General features: G+C 31.1%; 1 protein-coding gene across 1 annotated transcript; it reads right to left on the reverse strand.

Moving 5' to 3' along the window:
- Positions 1-218: 218 nt before the first annotated feature.
- On the reverse strand, positions 219-13407 carry LOC127729384 (PR domain zinc finger protein 14-like). Its single transcript, XM_052237212.1, has 8 exons — positions 13127-13407; positions 6501-6605; positions 5758-5918; positions 3760-4027; positions 2971-3100; positions 2346-2472; positions 1029-1139; positions 219-456 (listed from the first exon to the last, which is right to left on the reverse strand). Exons 1-8 carry the CDS (start codon positions 13359-13361, stop codon positions 292-294), a joined length of 1302 nt encoding a protein of 433 aa, XP_052093172.1. The 5' UTR covers positions 13362-13407; the 3' UTR covers positions 219-291.
- Positions 13408-17555: the final 4148 nt, after the last annotated feature.

Below are 17555 nucleotides of genomic sequence, written 5' to 3' on the forward strand. Positions count from 1 at the left end.
TACTTAAAGTTACTTCCCTAAATAATGGGTCACACAGAAGTAAAAATTGTGCCTGTCAAGATTACTCAACAATTGATACTTGTTAACAATGTTCAATGTTGCACAATTAAAAACAACAGGTTTATATAACATATCAAATATGTCCACATCTGATCCATTGAACATGTATATGGTGTCATGCATTATTCGAAAATAGCTTGAAACAAAATATATTGAAACAATCACACTATTCGCCTACTGTTTAGCACTTTTTGTTCCTGTCAACATTTTTTAACGGTCTTACCGAACTGTCTATTCTATATGATGATGTGAAGCCATGTGTAATTTAAGCTCATACGTATGTGGAAAATTCTTGCCACAAATTCCACATGGGCAAGGTTTATCTTTCATGTGGGTTCGTCTCACATGACTGTCATGTGCGGCATGTGAGGCAAAAGCTTTACCACAATGTCGACACTGAAATGAATAAAAAAAAAACAATAACAGCGACATTAAATGTTGTGAGTTTTCATGTTTCAATGCTGTTCATCACTATTACAGTTTTGCTAATGTGTTTCAGGAAAATGAATTCTTACTCTTTTAATTACTGTGATATAAGATATTTGTAGTTTTTTTATTTAGGAATATGATCATGAATTTCTATCTTTAGAACAATTTGGGATATACCTGAAAAATATGAAATATTGGTCATTCTCTAGTGTATTCGATGTGACATTTTTATGTAGTTGGGAAATCGGAGGGCTCAATGGCAAATGCTCTTGGTAATATTTTATTATCTTTTCTGTTAATTTCAGTTTAAATTTGACGAGATTACGCGACAATACGCACTGCAGTAGTGCAGTTTCTTTATGGTTTGCTTTCACTCTTACTCGACCCCTGATTGTTTTTTATGAATATGAATTTCGAACAAATTTAAAATCATTTTTTATTAACATTTTGACAATGGTTGATATTCTCAATTACATACCTCTTTTGTTTGTATGTTTGTTTGATTGTTTTTGTTTGTATAATAATTATACAATGCTTACCTTGAATGGTTTTTCTCCCGAATGTTGACGTATGTGTGTACGCAGAATACTAGATGCTGTAAATGCTTTGTTACAATATACACATTTATATGGACGTTCCCCACTGTGCACCTGCAATGTTCGTCAAAAACAACAAAATGATAGCGTCAAAAGATTTTTTTGGAGTTTCATATAGTAAGCTATTCGAATTATCAGGACAATCGGAAAAAATAACAAACGAGTTAATTGATTGATAGATTGGTGTTCAACGTGCAATAACAAATATTACAGTCATATCAGGACGAGTACGTGTTAATGTGATATACATATAAGCCCCGCTTTGCGCTTTGCGCTATACACGCTACTGAGAGACATTATTCTTACACCGAGTCGACCTGTCATAGCTCTTAAAATCGCGTGCTTAGAAGAGCAGCAGCCAATACTAATTCTCAAATATTTGGTTTTTCATGTTCGAACCCACAACATTCCGTACTCGGGGCCAGCACGCTACCGCCAGAAAAACGAGGAGTTAGTTGAAGCTCTGGTGTTTTTCCCCTCAATTACCGTGTTTAAAACCGCTTCATAATTAGGTAGTGATTTGTCTCATTGGCATTCATACCACATTTTCTTATTTTTATAACATATGCAAGAAGGTATCTGTGATTTTTAAATGCCTTCAATGTTTGGACTGTCGAATGTGGTCCGATACCAATATGATATTGTTCAACTAAATTTCAAAGCTAAAAATTCAAATATCTTCCAATTGTTTTGCTATTAAAAAGTTAGGATATTAGCATACCTAATTCGCGTAACTCTTTAAACACCGCGTAATTTACAAGAAATTTGTAAAAAATCTATTAATTTAATGTTTTTAAAATTTCTATAAAAATATATATGTAGCATGATGTGAAATTGACCAGGTACTTGAAGTCTGGATTGCCCTTCTTTTTTTCTATTTTTGGGTTTTTTTTCACAGTTCCATTAACTATGTGTTCTGCTTATAACTATTTACATTTAACATTCTGGGGCACTTTATATCAATCTCGGTTTTTGGTGGGATTTTTGTTGAACTTATGAATTGTCAATGGTCTGCTAATAACTATTAATGTTTTTATATAGAAAAAAACGGCAATAAAAGAGCATTACAAAAACATTATTATTAAGGACGTTATACTGAATAAGTGAATAATCAAATTTAAAAGGGGGCAATTCAATCTACAAGTACAATGAAATTGACCATGCAAAGAACTAAGAGTGACTTTCATAGGCAGGAAATGACAAACTACGTACATCCTAAACTTAAATTGTACACAAAAATAGAATTATCTACACTCTTACCCTCATGTGTTTGTTAAGACTTGAGGACTGGCTGAAACTTTTCCCGCAAACAACACATTTATGTGGCCTATGTTTTTCATGTACATGTAGTATATGAATTCTAAGCCGGTCTCTTTTTTCAAATGACCTGTAAATTAGACAAAATATACTTACAGTACATTTATGTTAAATGAAAAAGAAACTACGCAAAAACAGGGTTGGGTCTCCTCCAAGTAAACCTTAGAGGATACTTGTTTATCATTTTGATGTTTTTTGTTCTATATTAATAATTAGCTCACCGACAGTTGCTTCCCCGTGTCCAATTACGATTATTCTAAAAACATTATTAGGCACATGTCGTGCGCTCTTAAATCGATAGTATTCGCTGTGTAATATAATATTTCTTGTAATGCTATCTGCTTCTCCTTTCGTCAAATTGTTCCTTTATTCAATCCACAGGAGATAAAGACCTGAATTTCCTAATTTGTTTCGTTGAATCGTATAATTTTTGTAAGATTTGGATAGTAATATTTTGGATGCATTGAAAGGCAAATATGTTGCTTTTTTGTTACTAGGACGCAAAGTACTTTCCATTTTCTCATGTATATCTAATACAATGTTAATGAGTAATGTTACCGTAGTTTACCTAGTGCATAGATGACATGGAAATTTCCTGTCGCCTTGGTCAACACACCGAGTATACTTCAGATGCTTATCTCGATAATACTTGTAAGCGAACACCTTCCCACATCTTTCACAGGTAAATCCTTCACTTGCTGTAAAAGATTTGTTTAAGAAAAACTACATAAATGCATGTGACAGCTTTTATTACTGATATAAGTTTATCAATCGATGAAAAAAATTAAATCAGAATTATTTACGCTTCAAAACTATGTACGCCAGAAAATACTTAGCAGAATATGTTCTTCGTCAGTGCTTGTTTGATATTGAAATATTATTAAATAATGCTGCAGTTGCTTATGTACTTAATTTCTTCATATATGGGAGGACTCAAAGTGTGGATGATATCAGAAAATATAAGTATAAAGCAGGACTGGAAAAAGTTGAAATTACAGTTTTGTTCAAGGAGATAATCAAAATGCATTTGGCTGCAATGTCAAATCCGATTATCTGAACAGGGGGCAAAAAAAATTTGAAAAAAATCTGAAGAATTTGAAAGAATTTAAGATTTGGAAGTAATCTTAAATGATATTTAGGGGTATAAAAGATAATAAAAGCAAGATGTTTAAGTTTTAAGGTTTAAGTGCACAACCCCCTGGTAAATAATGCCTGCTCCCTAATGAGATTCCTTAGCCTGGTTTACTTTATATCCTATAGAACTAAGTTCATTTAGTATGATTTAACATTATAGTTCATATGTCAGTGTTGTTTCTGTTATTTTTATTAACAAAAAACTAATAGTATCAAAACTAACTATTTAATTCATCGGGAACGCCGCCATCCGCCATTTCTTTCAATGAAACGGGTACTCCCATGAACTGCAGGTAACAGTCTCCGTACCAAACCAATAGTTCTGTGCCATGTGGTATATCTTTACATACTTCATAAAATATGTCTCCGTCAACTTGCATAGCGATCAAATTCTGCTCCTGTGCATACCTTGCACAGTTTACAAAAGACATCCACCCACCTGTGGGACCACGTCCATCAACAAAATGACTAAGCTTGCCTTCATAGAAAACCTGTAACAAAAAGAACGATGTTACATAGCTATAGACATTATCTTCAGATAGAGACCGCTTTCTGGTTGTGCAAAAATGTTTTCGACTTATTTGTTGATATATACCAGCACATGGATATGTATGGCACTACGTCCGAAAACGCAGATACGAAAAGGTGGCATTTTAGTGGATTTTCTAATTTAAATCCTAAAAAGCCATCATTACCTTTGATTTATTTGGGTTTTTTTTTGCATATCTTCTTTAATGGAAAAAAAAATTTGTATTTCTAGTTCGAAATAACAATGATAAATTAATTTTTGAAGTAGACAAAAATGGAATTCTGAAAATTTATTTTATAAACACCTATCATTCTCTTTTTATTACATTGTCCCTTTTCTATACTATTTTCCTCTCATTGCAGTGATAGAATTTCAATTTTGAACCAATATGTTTTAGAGTTTCGAAACACTAAATATGATGAGCATCATTTAGGCCAGAATCATGTTTTCATCATATTTACTGACCACATAACAATGGACATATCTATAATAAAACGAGCTGTGATTAGTTACGTGTTACAGTTTTGTCCAAGTTATTTACATTCATTCATGTGTGATAAAAGAATGCATTAATGTAAATTTTCATGATTTTATGACATAAACGACTTAAAAATTAGTTTTTAAATGGAAATTCTATTTCTTCATATTTACTTCAACGATCTAGAAAGGTTATGACTGTATTTCAATGTGCATCAAAACAAATATTAAAATAACGGACCAACTATGAAAACATTGAAAATTCAGCATAATCAACACTGAAAATACTGTGATTTAATGTTGACATTATAATGACATATGATTGATATGGACAAATCACTTCAATCTATAACATAGAGAACAGAATCGTCCCGTTTTTAAAATAAATGTATCATATTCTCAATACTTTTGTCATCAGTCACGAGACGGTGTAGTGTTCACATAAGTAAATAAAGAGGTGTCATAATGCGACGCTGTTGGTCTTTAATTGTTGCACATTTGCAATTAGTATTTATTTATAAAAATCACCTACCTAAAATAAAATGACAACTTTACAATGCTTAATGTTTGTGGAACAGCACCAGAGTGATTAAAATGTTTGAACAGTTGGTTTAAATGTGCTCTTTTTCACTATTAGACACACGTTAAGTGTCTATTTTAATCAACTTGAAGTGCTTGATTTAAGTAAGATGCATTTGAGTACACGTTTCGGTCCGAGCTGTAACTGGCATTGATATTCAAAATGATTTAATACTTCGATCGTAAGTTTATGTCATGAATTTAAACACGACTTACAAAAAAAACAGACATACATAATCTGTAGAAAAAGTCAAGCGTAAACCTTTGTAGATATATATGCCAAAGGAAATAGGTTACTTGTGAATATAAATAAAAGGACAATCAAATAAACAAATAAACAAATGAATAAAATATCATATCACATTGGTATGATTTAATGCAATACAAAATTACATATAAAAGTACACTGGGATGTATGAAATTAAAACATGCAGTCTCAGTGATAGTTCAATGAGGGGATATGAGTTACGTAAACTGCTAAGACGAATTTCTTTACAAACGACAACTTTTCTCTCCGTGTTAGAGGCTCGAAAAGGAAAATAAAAACCTTCAAGTTTATCTTATTTGGATTCAGGGTTCAATCAGTAATTGAGAACTGAATGTCACTGGTTTTGTTTCATCTAAAGATGTACATACCTCCCACATGTAAGAGTTATCGTCGTTACTTTTTACTTCACTTGTGTTAACTGTTTTTCCTTTGAATGGTCCAAACTTAGTACCACGTGATATTACGGTAGATGTACAAAACACGCCATAATGAATGGTTCTAGCAAACAATGTTTGTAAGACTGTCAAGCCTGAAACATATGAACGGACACAAATGAGCATTCACGAATAATTATTTCACAGAGTTGTGTAAAGATGTTATTGATATTTTGCTGTGTATGAAATGTTTAATTATGATTCAAAATTTCTTCGTCTGCTGTCATTACTTATCACTTTTTATCAGTGATTTGTTCCTATCACAATTTGTATTTTTCTATTCACAAATTAAGTATAATTAAATCCGCATCTCCCCTTTATCGGTAAAACGGTAAAAAAAGTCTGCATTGCATAATTTTTGTGTGGCCTCCTATTTTATTATTATATACATAAATTCAAAATGTTACCCTGTGCTACAAATCGTTTACCAATTTTGATACAACATTTTTCAATCGTTTTTATATTTTTTTGTGGAATATTTTGCATTGACGAATGTGTTTGTCTAGAATACATTAATCTGTATTCCAAAGGCAAAGCTATAACTAACTATAGAATATATGGTGTTGGGTAAGAAATTTCTTCTCACTCTTTTTTAATAAATACTTGAAATGTTTCTAGTTCTATCAAAATTTCCGTTCTATGCCATCTTTGGACATTTATCATTTGGTTATACCTACCATCTGGTATGTCCAATCCCGAGAGATCTAATGGTTTGATATTTGGAACTGGAGGTGAACTCTCTGACTTTACCGGACTATTTCCTGTCAGGATTCGATCAATCCCTAAATCAAAGAAAAAAATTATTTGGAATGATTTTCAAATTTATAAAAAAAACTCTAAATCAAATGTTAATGAATGTATAGGTTTTTAATTATCTATATGCCTACAAGCTCCAATGGAAAGGATACTAGTCATGTACGATCGAATATATCAAACTTTTGAAACTTCATCAGCGTTTTAGAACAGTCTATTATTTACCTTTTTCGCTCGATCATTAACAAACAATGATTGTGTATGGCTGTTTGGAGGTAATTGGAACTGCGTATACGTTGGTCACGACTATAAAGAACAATCAAGCGCCAACTTCTGGAATCTCTTTTTTTTTAAACATTCTTATTAAGAAGAATATATAAAAGTCCGTGCTTCAATCCCGATTTTTTGCATAATTTATATTTAACCTGTTGAATTTCAGCATATTGATTTAGCAGTTAATCATTAAAAACGTGTGACTAAATGTATTAACCAAACATCTTTAAAGACGTACAAGATGTTGCATTTATTCTAAAAGTATATTTGTTTCTTTTTTTCATCATTCGTAAAAATTGCAATTTATACTGAGGAGACGGTAAACAAGTATGGTTTACAAAAATTAATATGATTTTTTAAGGCTGGCGTTTTTTTTAATACTAAATAGCCAATGACAACATATTTCAACTGCGCCCAATATTCCTTGACTCGAGGGTATCAGCATTCCAGTACTCATTACTTAAAAATTGACATGAAATATCACTGATTGTTCATTTTCTGAAAATTTATTATTGATAAAATGTTGAATTATTCGAAACCCTTAGGTTTTCTTCCACCAGGAATAGATTGCCATAGCCGTTTTTTGGCACAACTTTTCGGAATTTTAGGTTTACGATGCTCTTCACCTCGTATTGGTTTTGACCTTCCTTCCTCCAACTCTTTTTGTTCGAGCGCCACTGATGAGTCAGGTAGACGAAACGCACGTTTGACTTACAAAACTATATACCTCTTATCTTTGATGACTTGTTTTTCAATATACAGAACTTGTAACAATTGAATAATGACATCCCGACTATATTTTCATAATGCCGTATAATTTATTAAGTTTGTTCTATAGTTATAGGTCGTCGGTCTGATGAAAGTCCAGGAATTCTATCATATGGTGTTTAATTCTCCTTGATATTATAAGTAATTAGATTATTGTGTTAGGAAACATTCAGCAGGGATCGTTATAAGATTCCTGGAATACGAACCAACTTTTCAAGAGGACTAAATATGATAAATACTGTGCTTTGTTCCAGGCAATCGAATTTAGAAGTCTTCTGTGAAAGAAGTAAGAAAATTATCAACTCCTTGAATAGTGCGCATGTGACAAATATGCCAAGAATTATCCTCTTGTGTATTGAGTTGTGCATTTTGATTACTGATTGTGTAAACATAGTCACGTCAAGTCGATAATAAAAGCTCTCTAAAGATGTGATTTCTTCTTCATTTCTGTCCCTAAAGTTCTTTAATATTTACCAAATTACGATATTCTTAGAAATGTTGAAATATCAACAATTTTACCAATATCCAGAAATGTCCCCAAATAGGAAGAGAAAAAAATCACTTGTATACACATATATGTGACAAAATTAATTTGAAATTGTGTTAGGTTATTGGTATTCATGACTCGGAAATCTTTACTTTAGTAAAACAAATAAATAGGACTGTCTCTAAATAAAAACCACTACCATTGATACATTTAATGTAGTACTTTTCGTGAAAAAAAAACAAAAATTGTAGAGGAAAAGGTGAATCGTTGTACTGCTTTATAAGTCATTGTGATTATGACACATTGTGCGGCGTGGTATGAATTTCCACTGTTGGTCTGAATGTTCATTTAATAATTTATACGAACAATGAATGTTGTTTCAAGATATTTCTAGTTCCATGCGACAGGTATTTCTTCACTAATATGCATGTAAATATTTCTTCAGAGATAATGAAATGAAAATATTTTGTTGAATAGGGGACTAGTTTTCGAATTAAAATTCTTGTTTTTAAACACGCTTTTAAGGGGATAAATAAATAAAAAGATTTGATACCCACTTAATGCGATAGAGATTTAAAAAAGTATGTACCTAAGTTGAAAAATTTAGATTAGCAATTAATCCTTTGTTTCAACAATACTGACCACCACAGGGCTAGGAAGCATTCAATATACTGAAAGCAACCAATAAGAAAGCGTTACTCAAACAACTGCTGACGGTTATCCAATTAAAACTTGACACTCTTATTGGAGATTTCAAATTTATTATTTTAGTATATGACTGATTAGAAAAACATATTAAATCAAGAACAGCAATGAAAGAAAAGTAAATGAGATTTACATTAATTGTTTTTATACTATCCTTTGTGGATTTAAACATAATCTAGAAGAGGTTAATCAAAAGACTAAAATCATTGTCCACGTCATAAACTTCTTAAATAGTCCGTCCAAGAAGAAAATAAAAAATCAGCATATATTATGTTCCTTGAATAATACCAATTAGTTTAATCTTAATTAAAACTTGAAAGTGTGAATATCATTTTAATTGAATTATTCTCAACTTTTAATTTGCTGATGTTTCATCAATTCAAAAGTATGATTAAATATAATTATGTATTACAAATATTGCAATAAATAGTTTAGACGTTCAGAGTACAAAAAGCATCGAGGGCCTTAGGTGATCCTATAAGGACTGGTTTCAAAAATCTACCATGGATCACGAAACAGCTGCTCATAATACTGAAACGATCCTTTTCAGGAAAAAGTTATTTTAATAACTCTAGTTTTCATGGCAACAAAGGATGATTACCAGAGGAATATCTCACTCGGTCAAAACATACGTGATATTGATAAAGATTTAATTTTTTTGCGAGCAAAACAAATTTCTGGAAATAAATAGATTAATTATAAATATTTTTTACAAGGTATTACCCGGAAAATTAATTGCAGTTGACCGTATGTTCTATTTTGGGTGATGGATGCCATGATGGTTGAAGTCCGAAGTATTCTAGACAAACTACGGATCATCATGACATACCGGTATTTAATTGAAAATGATTCAATTCTCTCAGAGGGGAACTTTTTTGCAACAAAATTACAATTAATTGGTTAAAATAATTATTTAAGGGAATTGTTCCAATAAAGAAGATTGGCCGGTTTGGTGAGACATTTGCAACATCTTGCCCATCGAATTGGCTGATTCAAATTTCTGTATGTTTTGTTGTTGTTGAAAAGGCATAACGCTGAATTGTTCAAAAATCGTCATTATATAAAGACAACTCCTAAAGGAATCATCTATTTGTTTCGGTAATATGTTTTTTCTCAGTTTCGGTGTTTACAGTTTCTGTCTATCTGTTAAGTTTTCAATATTATAGACAAAAAGTTGAAATTGATCAAAATCGTCATTTAACTCCTGTATGGAATCGATTGATTTGAGCTTTCTTGTTTACAGTTTCTTTCTGTCTATTACAGTTTTCAAGATCAAAAATAAAAACGATAAAATTGGTCATAAATTGCTCTTTTTAGGAGTCTTTTGCAACTATGATAGAACTGGAGAGTAGGTAGATCTTGATATTCTGGGCAATTCTGAAATTGGGGTCAAAACTCTAATTTGGCATTAAAATTAGAAAGATCATATCATAGGGAACATGTGTACTAAGTTTCAAGTTGATTGGACTTCAACTTAATCAACAACTACCTTGACCAAAAACTTTAACCTGAAGCGGGACAGACGGACGAACGGAAGAACGAACGGACGCACAGACCGAAAAACATTATGCCCCTAGGTGGGGAATACAAATGGGAATTTCACAAAAAGGTTAAATCGATTTGATATCAACCGTTGTTTTTTTACAAAGATAGTGCAACACATGACAACTATTTTTGTGGTTCTCTGGAAATTAGTTGTTTCAATGTTGCTGGAACAGCTATATTACCTTCGAATATGAGCAAAAATATATATGTTTTATCAAAAGTGATAGCAACCAAAACGACACAAAAATAACAGTTCCCTAAAGTTAAACATACGGTCTTTTAAAAACACACAATACAAAATGTCTAGTTTAAAATCGAACTGAGTCTAGAAAATTTGTAAATAAATTTACCGAAGACTTTCAAAGACTCGCCATTAGAACACAATTAACTAAAGGACCAAAAATAAATATCACTTGAGACAACCACTGAGGAGGTTCCTGGCTACAGACATATGAACATGAGTAGGGGTTAAACTTGTTCTTAGATCTAACCATCCTCCTAATAATCTATATTAGTAGAACACAAAAGTTCATAGAATGTGCAGTAAAAATCAGTCCAGAAAAAAAAAACGGTATAGGAGAACATGAAAACATAGACAGAAGCAATCAAGAGTGATCTATACCGTATCAAAGACAGTATCAGTTATCTGCTCATATACAATAATGCCGTTCAATATTCTAATTTCGGCGGTTGAACTCCTGGTAAGATTTCATACAGCAAAGACATAAGCAGGACAGAAAGACAAATGTGTTAAACATTTAGTTTTATCAGGGTTATATAAAACTTATAATGTTCATTGTCCATGAGCGTAAGTTAGTTTTTATATGTCGACATATTTATGCATGATGGTCGAATATAAAGATCATAAGCATTTTGTCATCCAAATAAGGTACCATAACAAGGAAAAAAAATATAAATTTTGTATTTTGTAGTTGTATCTTGTTCTGGATTTATTTACTATCTCTCTATGAATTAGAAAACTTTAGCGGTAAACTTGATAAATGCGAGTAAATGTAGCAACTTGTACACGGCTCTGTGCAAACGTAATGAGTTTTTTTTCAACGTAAAAAATTGTACAAATCCGGGCAAATGTAAAGCAGAAGAAAAAGACGATGCCTGTAATTAAATGAAACTTCTGTATATATTATGTTGTATATATTTACATATATTTTGAAACTTCTGTATATATTATGTTGTATATATTTACATATATTTTGAAATGTCCTATGTGCATAAGGGAACATAACATTCATTAGGTTGTTACATTGATTAAAGTTTTCTTGTTGAAGTTCACCGTGTTTTATAAAAGCAAGTATTGTTTCTGTCTTTCTATCCTTATAATCATACTTTGCATTGGTGATAATAATATCATGAGCATTTCTCGTATGTTTAAACTGAAATTGATAATATAAAGTCCACCAAAAATTTTTTTTAATATGTATAATTAGGACATTCTTTATTTGGTAATTTATATTTTTCTAAAATTGAAAAGGCTTTTTGTATCTGTTAAGGACTAACAAATCAATTTTAAATACACGATGCTTGTGAGAATATATAAGGAAATAAAATTGAGAATGGAAATGGGGAATGTGTCAAAGAGACAACAATCCGACCATAGAGCAGACAACAGCCGAAGGCCACCAATGGGTCTTCAATGCAGCGAGAAACTCCCGCACCCGGAGGCGTCCTTCAGCTGGCCCCTAAACAAATATGTATACTAGTTCAGTGATAATGGATAAAGCACAGACGAAGATATCGTATGATAAAAAAAATATATCATTCCTTATTTCTAAACAAAAATGAAAGATACGAAAAGGTGCTTTTTATATGCATGGACTTCGAATGTTACGTTTCAATATACATTAGACATGTTAGCATTGTTTATTTTAACTTTACTTTGCAGTCTTATTTGCATAAGTATACGCCAAATTTTGTCATCTTTAAGCACCAGTCAGTTTTCTTTGAAATAAATACTTTTGGTGTTTTTAAGATTGACCGTTAATGAGACTGGATTAACGATGTTACAGGGAAGATACAACAATTATTCCAAATCAAATTTATGGCACGTATAGGTGAATGCCTTGTGTGGTGTTAACAAATATTTTTTAAACGGAAAATTGTGTTTACAGAATGTGTGCATTATTTGCCCTTAAAATATTATAAGTATATGAAAAGTGTTAACTGTATCAATTTTCATATAACTGTAAATAGTTTAGTGAAATTTTAAGGTTAAAACATGGAATAGCTTTTTCTTCCTAAGTTACAAACAAACAGTGGATAAAATACAATATTTATGTAAATAATAAAATGGAATGGCCTCAAAAACGTAAAAATATATCAGAGTATCAAAGAAAATCACCGCTCATACCTCTTAATGCAGAACTCTGTTAAATAATGCATTTTATTTAATGTAAAAGTATACAATTTCATTGAACTTTTTTTTTCTAATTTTTACATTTATATGTCAAGCTATTTAAGAAGAACACATTCCGTTCTTTCTTTAATATTATAAGGAAAGAGGTATATCTACGATGGAAAATTCTAAATTAAAGATTTTGAGAAAGAGGGAAAGGGAGGATCATTGTAACGAAGAATAAACTTTTCCTTTTTTATGTTATTTATTTGAAAAAAAAGCTACATGTATTTGATGAAATATATCATATATCAAAGTTCCCACTATATGTTACATGCATTCAAAAATATATTAATGTTGAACTGTACAAAACAAAAACATTGTAAGCAAAAAAAATATAAAACATCAAATGAACTTACCGTGACTGAGGTCCAAACTTTTAATGCCTGACAATGCATGTCCTTTACATCTGTCCACTTTGTTCTGTGTATATCCATACAATACCATATCTAACTCCTCTCTGCTAAAGTTGAATGTTGGTATACCCAGGGGTGGGACCAGTCTCGGATTGTAAAGCCTAGTGTGAGGAGGTTGTGTGGTGTTTGTTACTTGCGTTGTTGTCGTTTGTGATGGCATCGGAGATTGTGGCATCATTGGAATATTGAACGGAAATTCTGGTCCTCTGTATCTAAATCGCTCCATCTGCATGCTGAAATTTCAATTCATTTATGACTTGTAATATTGAAATAAACAATTTCTTATTATTGGTTTTGATTTATTTTAATTTCATTATTCATTTATGCGTTTTGCCTATATTTTCTTATGATAAAAATATTCGTCTAATTGTCATATTTAAATATGTTTCATTTGCTCCTTCTTTCATTGCAATTATACTCATGGAATCAGTATATAAATGACATTGTAAATATTTTCTAAAAAGCCTTTTTCACATTACAAATGAAATAAAACAAATAAAGTAAACTATTTTTTTTTTTCAAATTCATACCTCTGCATAGGTGAAATAAAATGTTGCTGAATCAACGGCATCATATTAGGTCTCTGTATGTTAACCATCATATTTCTGGTCTCTATTTGTCGCAATAATTGTCCCGGAATGATGAACAGATCAAATCTCGTTAACCCTCTAATCGCCGATTCTTTATAATGGTATTAAGGATTAATGTAAATATTGACAATTATTTGGTCGGTTTCATCTTGATACGGCACCTCCCCGCGCCTGCGTCACATTTATGGTTCAATCAGACTTTAAACAAGGATACTTCTATTTCATTTTCTCTATCTTTTATTTTAATACAATATTTTTTGTAAAAGTATTATATATTATTGTTTTTGATAAAAACAAATAGTTATCATGTATCACTTTCTACAAAAAACAACGGAAAATACAATTTAGTTTTCCCCTAAAACATAAAAAGAAATAGGAACATGTTTTCAGTCTATTGAACTATTTTTTTTTTTATTTTGGAATGTGTTTCTTAATACTTTTTTGTGTTTTTTAATTTAATTTCTTGCAAATATTAAAGGCAGAAGTTGTGGAGTACGTGTTTGGAGAAATGAAACTGCAGCCAAAAATGTATTTTATTAAAAAATTCTATCAAAAGGTATCTGACAAAATAAAACAAGGAAAAACAAAACAGCACACCTACAAAAACTTCAATTAATTTTATTAATTTCAACTCTTTCAAAATCTTTTATTTAAAAAACAGCAAATGAACCCCGACTTAGTGTCGAATAGTTACTAACGTAAGTAAATATTTTCACACCTGAAGCGAAACAAGGTGTTGAACAATACGAGAAAAATGGATCCACAGATTTGTCAAATATATGTGGTTTTCAGACTGACACGATTAATTAAATAACAATATGTAAATTACATTGAATAATACCCTAATCATTGGTATTAACCTATAACTATTGTGATTTACTTCGTATCTATTTGTTGAAAGATGAGTGATAATATTAAATTGCCTTTGGGAAGTTTTAAGGATTAGAGTCCCTCAAATTTTATACAAATAAATAATTAGATAAATTTTATTTTTGTACAATAGGGATAGAGGAATTTGAAAACTAAGGGAAGAAATAGTATTCCCATATAAAGTAAACATACTGAAACGATAGAAATTATTTCAACGTTACAATATGCAAGGAGAACAAACTGATACAAACTTTTTTCACGTCTTCTTGTATTAACAGATTAACAGTTACTAGTATATAACTATTTGTTCGTTAGAAAAAGTACCTGTCTCTGGTTGGAATTAATCAAATCAGTATACGTTTCTGGTGACTATTCATCTTTTCTGTGTTATTGTAAATTTTACATGTTAGTAGCCACTTTGTATCCTATCAATTCAAAAATTTGAATTCGCTATTCCGACGTTCAAAATTCGTTAAACGGATACAAATTTTCAATTCACAAAAAGAAGTTTATAAATTTTGTCCATTCATTTTCTTTCATATTTAGTGTTATAAATGAGCTTCCTCGATAAGCAGAGCTCTCTTCTCAGTAAATAAACTCATCATAGATACCAGGATTAAAATTGGTAAAGGTTAAAAAATTTCAGCAATTTACGTATATATGTTACAGTATTTGTAAAATTATTGACTTTGTAAACTTCCTGAAATTTCAGAAGTTGAATGTATAAAGTCCCTGATTTTGACTAAATCACTTAAATAATTGATAACTTTTTTTTAGATTCACTAGTATAATTCTGGGAATTTAGGGGAAAAGATAGCTTAGTTTTTAAATAATACTTTCGGACTCTCGGACCTGTTTATCAAAAGTTCACTAAGATATGTCTTAGGATGATTTTAGGACTGTCCTACGACATGTCTGAGCATGCACATCGAAGCTCTCTTAGACGACTTACCGTTATCATAAGAATTGTCGTAGAAGTAAATAGCAATTTGAAAAAAATAAAGATAAATATTTGGATAAATGCATAATACTTAACCTATCAATAAACATTCTAATTAAAAAAAGAAAAATTACAGTAATAATAATAAAAATAATAATAATAATAATAAAAAAAAAACATATTAAAAAAAAAAAAAAAAATGAAAATTATAGTAGTAATAATATTCTTATTATTATAAAAAAAATAAAATAATATCAATATAATGATTGTAAACTTAAATTTTAATGAAACAACACAAAAAAAGTTATAACTACGTTTTCTATAAGAGTTAAATAAATTAAGCGGAAATACAGATGCTGATACATATATTTGATTTTACTAATCACAGTGCCCATAAGGATAATTACAAGGAATTATACATAGAATATCAAGTAAATAAATTACAAGGAATTATACATAGAATATCAAGTAAATAGATTACAAGGGATTATACATAGAATATCAAGTAAATAAATTACAAGGAATAGTTTTTATTTTTCTTGATTACAGTAATAAAAAGTACCACACATGATATCCTCACAAACAGAAGCATAGTAAAAAAGTTTTAAAAAATGGAAATACAATAATTTACTTTCATTGATCTGAGGTTTTCCAGCTGTACATTGTAGGTTTTTATCTTGCTTAAAAGTTGACAGTTCTCAAATAAAAAGCTACCATTAAAATAATATGAAGACAATATTGTTTATCCTCATTACTCATGCATGGTCCATATACATTTATTTTCTGACCTAAGTATGCTAACACTATCATAGCTTTTACTAAATACTTCATATATAGCTTCCTGTACCGTTGAAGACAGGTACAGTCCATAAGGAAGTGGCATGATACTAAACTACTAACGGGAGGGATTGTGGTTGATTTTCATATTATGAAGACATAATCTTTCGAGCAGCTTAATTGAGGTCTGGAGCTGGCATGTCAGTAACTGCTAGTAGTCCTTTGGTAATTTATGTTGTTCATTGTTATTTTGTTAAGTTTCTTCTGTTACCTATTCTAACATCGGACTCGGACTTCTTGTAAACTGTGTTTTACTGTGCGTATTGTTGTGTGTTTGTTTATTCAATATTGGCTAGAGGGGTGGGGGAGGGTTGAGACCTCACAAAACATGTTAAACCCCGCCGCATTTTTGCGACGGTCCCAAGTCAGGAACCTCTAGTCTTTGTTAGTCTTGTGTGTTTTTTTAATTTTGGTTCACTTGTATGTTTCTGAGTTTAGTGTGGCGTCCATTTCGCTGAACTAGTATACATTATTGGTAAGGGTCCAGCTGAAGCCCGCCTCTGGGTGTGGGATTTTCTCGCTGCGTTGAAGACCCATTGGTAGCCTTGGGTGGTTTTATGCTCTTTGGTCGGGTTGTTGTCTCTTTGACACATTCCCCGTTTCCATAAACTTTTCTACATCATCTTCAACTGCCTGATCACAAAGATTGCATAATCTATCTGCAATAGGCCCCTGATTGGTAGTTATCTGAACTTGCTAGTCAAAGATTTATTTTTAACACTTACTCTCTGAGAATGAGGCAAACAAGTAACCTTATTATAAAAGTAGACTTTAAAAAATGATATCAAGAAGATGTGGTCTTTTAAGTATTGAACTTCACAGATAAACTAATAGAAAAGAAAGGATACTGGTATCCATCCCTGACACAAAATCAGTATATACACAGCCAAAAACACAAAAGCAAGGGAACAGCGCTTTTATTGCTGTTCTTCATCTCAAAGTCACCGTGAGGCCTTCAACACGGAACAAAAAACTCTCACCTCACTGCAAGTTTAAGACGGCCCCAAGCACTGGTTTGAGCGGAATTCTTTTCTTCCTCAAATAATATTCTGATTGTAAAGACAAAGCAGGAAAAGGGGGAAACAATACCTGAACCAAAGTACTTGCTATTAGACGTCAATTTATATAGACAGGT

Source organism: Mytilus californianus, unplaced genomic scaffold (assembly GCF_021869535.1).
Source record: "Mytilus californianus isolate M0D057914Y unplaced genomic scaffold, xbMytCali1.0.p SCAF_1, whole genome shotgun sequence".
NCBI classification, from domain to species: domain Eukaryota; kingdom Metazoa; phylum Mollusca; class Bivalvia; order Mytilida; family Mytilidae; genus Mytilus; species Mytilus californianus.